General features: G+C 45.7%; 1 protein-coding gene across 1 annotated transcript in view; it reads left to right on the forward strand.

The window, feature by feature from the left end:
• The window catches only part of LOC101770029 (protein NCA1), a 6,135-nt gene extending 3,776 nt beyond the window's left edge, over window positions 1-2,359 (forward strand). The window contains exons 7-8 of the mRNA XM_004967870.4: window positions 1,668-1,817; window positions 1,905-2,359. Coding sequence (XP_004967927.1) covers window positions 1,668-1,817; window positions 1,905-1,952 — 198 coding nt within the window. The 3' untranslated portion in view covers window positions 1,953-2,359. The remainder of the gene's footprint in view (window positions 1-1,667; window positions 1,818-1,904) is intronic.
• Window positions 2,360-4,064: the final 1,705 nt, after the last annotated feature.

The following is a 4,064-nucleotide window of genomic DNA, read 5'->3' on the forward strand; positions in this document are numbered from 1 at the left end:
CAGATCAGCTGAAAGAGTTCGGAATGTTTAGGTGCCCTGACAGGAATCCGTCATACTTTTCTATGTTCCAAGGCTCCCTCTGGTTGGAATCCGATTGTCTTGCAACAGTCTGGGCCACTCAAATTACTTCTTCGGGGGGGGGGGGGGGGGGGTGAACTGCATCTTACTAAAGATTTCACGTGATAACTGAGGATTTGTCCGACATATGTGATAAGAGCATTTACAGCAGTTCCCCATTTCCCAATCCAACTACCGTATTGGGAGAGTTGGTAAAAAAAATAGTGCTCCAGCAGACTCCCTTTACTTTTCCCTTTTCTCAATAATTATTGGGAGAACCCAATAATTTACCCCAACTCTCCCTAAATAAAGGAGGAGTTGTGACTCTCCCAATATGGTTTGTTGGATTGGGATGAGATTATTGGGAGACTGCAAAAGTAACTCTCCCAATAACAATGAAAGAGATATTGGGATATCCCCATTAACTTGTTATTGGGAAATATTTATTGGGGAACTGCTGGAGATGCTCTAACTAAGGATTTGTCATGAACCAAATTTGAGAGCTGTGAGGGATGAAGGAATCCAGTGGTTGGTAAACAAACGCCGAACTGGACACTTGAGATTGGGTGCTGCCAATGGTGCGAAGTCGTCCAAATCCAAGGTTCAGGGTAGAGGGTGGATTTTTTCTGATATTTCTTTGCTTATTTTATCATACACCCTATGACAATCTTTATAGATTATTAGGCGCTTTAATGCCTTAGCCAACTGCTAACAAACTTTGTAATGGACTAAGGATACTAACTGATCTCCATTTGTATGGGAACCGTAAATCCTGAAGATCCTAATAAGATCAGATGCAGCTAAATGATCTGGCTAATCATCAATCCTAACTAATCATGCTGCCATGCATGCATGTATTTCCAATCGCATATGGTCGTATACTGCTGCCGCTATGTTGATGTGAGTGCGTTGTTGTGCCTTCCTGCATGTCAGTGTGTTGTTCCTTGGTCCATGCTGCCGGCTAGCCGGCCTGCATAACAGCCAGTGAGAAGCATCATACTGCATTTGATCTTCTCTACATATTATTTAAGAACCCAAACAACAGATAAATGCAGGGCTGTTGAAAATTTTTGGAGTACCTCAAGAACAATCACATTTGTATACAGAAGTCACTTTGTGTACCTGTGTGATCAATAGTAAGTGCACATAGATATCTAGTTCATCTATGCAATGCTGCAATGGAAGTGATGTGATAGGGAAGGGGAAAGAAGGGAGCAGCACAACTAATGATCTAGAATAATTGGCAAGATAGAGCTTACATTTACTGTACTTCTGGAGAAAATGGTAGTTTGTTGTGATTGGATAGAGGCAGGCTTTAGTACTTTCTGATGTATTCTTCTTGCACCTATAGCCTAAATAAATCACTTTCAATCAAGGTATGAAAACTGTTCTTCACTGGAGATGTTTGGGCAAAGCCTGTCCTTGCTAGGATCCAAATATGTCAATCTTGGGTCAAGTTTTTCTGCTTAAATTTGAACATTATATTTTTTGGCTAACATTTTATTTTTATGGAACATGTTTTAGTTATTCACGAAACATGACTCAGACCTTCAGAGTGTGGTTTGCTTCTAGGTATGTGTGGTTTTTTAATTTGCAACTGTTGGATATAGGTCATTGATCTAGCGACTTCTCTTGCCAAAGTTGCGGATGTGGAGAGAAATCTTGGGAACGAAAGCGCTGCAGTTGAGGGTTTTGAGGAAGCAATTCAATGCCTTGAGAAGTTGAAGCTGGATTCTGAACAAGCTAATCTTGAGCAAAGGGTAGCTATCATTGATCCTCATTATTTCTCCTCTCACCCCTGTGCCAGTATCTGTTGTTCCACAGTAACCTTCACCTGTATTTTGCAGCGCCTCTCCGTTCTTGACTTCTTGCACAACCAGTTGGCAGATAAGTAAGACTTTATTCACCAACTGCAGTTGTCTTCTCCTGGTAATGGTGTCCAGCTCCACTATTTTTTTTCCTGCTTTCCTATGGAAGGAGTTGCACTAGAAACGGCGATTAGCACGTTTTATCACCACCTGGAACTTTACCGCGTCACAAAACAAGTACTCAAGTACTGTAAATGTATCATATGTATGCTCAGCGAGGAGAGTACTTTTGATTGCTGGGAATATGCTCCAGCAGCCTAAAGCCCTCTGGTTAGTGGTTTGTCCTTTTCATAGCCTTGAACAGCGCGTAAGATGTTACTTGTGGGAAGTTCCATCTCGCTTTACCGTGTCATGTGTGAACGCTAATCCCGTTGTATATTGACAATAAGACAGGGAAATATACTAATGAAAGCATGGCCGTTGTTTGTTTTAGAGATTCCCAGGTCAAGCTGACTGCATATTTTAGGTGCGTTTCTAGCAATCTGGATCAGGAGTCTAAAAAAGTCAGGAAGAATTCGTGTCTTCATCAATCCATTAATTCCTTGTGAGAGACGGGTCTGACCGGAAGCCAGGCCTCGCACGTTTTTTTAATATGCTCATCTTTTTTACCCCCCTTTCCTGCAAGCGGTCCGTGCCTGAGTTAATTGAGGTAACATTCGATGTCTTTTACCCCAGTTCTTGTGTTTGCAGTAGGCTGCTATCTTATGCTCGGGAGCGCACCTTTCTCCCAGCCAGTTTGTTTAGATCATGCAGGAATTCATTGGCATCTTGCGAGAATTACACTGTTTCATATTAAATTCCTGTGTTCAAGACGAGTCCTAAATTGAAAATTAGAAATTAACAGCGTACCCCTAATGATGTTCACATCAAGCAGCAGGTCAAAATTAACCCAAAGGTAAAAGTAGGATCACTATCATAGTGGCGGCACTACAGTAGATAAGCACGCATGGATGGTGACTTGACGTTTCCAGTTGAAGCTTCGGTGCAGTGCTTCTCCTCCTGGCGGCTCTACTGTGGAAAACTCTCAGATCGATGCTTGTACTAACCAGGCTACCAGCTGCCGCGTGCACTTGTGGTAAAATCACGTGGTTCAAAGTGCCGAGTGGTTATTTTCTTTCCCACTCGGCTTGATGAGCGATGGAGAGAGATGACTCTTGCTCACCCTGGTCGGTTTTACTTTTTTGTTTCAGCAGAATCTCGTGCCCGTCTTTCTTCCAGATAAAACAAAATGGAATGGTTCTTATTAGGTATCCAGTCAGCAAAGGAAATGGCACCTGCAGGCTTGACTAACCCATGACCAGTAGGTTATTTTTTGAGGGAAATAATTAGTTCTGCGACCGGTTGAATAATTTGTAGCTGCTCCAAGGAAACTGGAGGATCAAATCTGGTCTTACATGACCGTGTACATCTGCAGACGCGAGCAAGCGAGAAACCCGTGTGCAGCAGACTTAGACTGGACATCTACTTCTTCTGAATCGAATAAAGTCCTCGAAGACTTCACACATTTCTTTAAGCTGTTCAAGTTCAACACACGTGTGCTCTTTATTGAAATGGAATCATCAGGCAACTCGGCGTCACTCGTACGGAGCACGGGTTAAAAGGCTTCGTTGCACGGCTCACAATAGCTTTTGTTCGCGCCACCTGGATTTGAGTCCTCTTCGGGTGCGTTTGGTTGGGAGACAACGTAGAACGGGACGGTCCCGTCCCAGTTTTTCGGGATGGGATGATCCCATTTCTTGTTTGGTTGAATGGGATGGGGTCGTCCCAATTTTTTGTTTGGTTGGAGAGATTGCGACAGACGGGATGAGCACCGTTTTCTTCTTCCGTTAGACACCGTTTGTGGGGCCCACTCGTCATACTAACAACGTCTTCTTCTTCCTCCCTATCTTCTCCTTATCTTCTCCCGCCGGCCTTATCTTCTCCCGCCGGCCTCCTCCGGTCCTCTCCCGCAGCTCGGGACCTCGCCCCCGCCGACGTCGGGCCCCGGCCGCGTCCGCCCGCGCCGCCCGCGGCGGAGCGCCCCGCCCGCGCCGGCGCGCGCTCCCCGCCGGATCCGCCCGCGCCGCTGCCGGGTCCGCCCGCGCCGCCGCCGGATCCGCCCGCGCCGTCACCGGATCCTCCCGCGCCGCCCCCGGATCC

Source organism: Setaria italica, chromosome V, assembly GCF_000263155.2.
Source record: "Setaria italica strain Yugu1 chromosome V, Setaria_italica_v2.0, whole genome shotgun sequence".
Taxonomy (NCBI): domain Eukaryota; kingdom Viridiplantae; phylum Streptophyta; class Magnoliopsida; order Poales; family Poaceae; genus Setaria; species Setaria italica.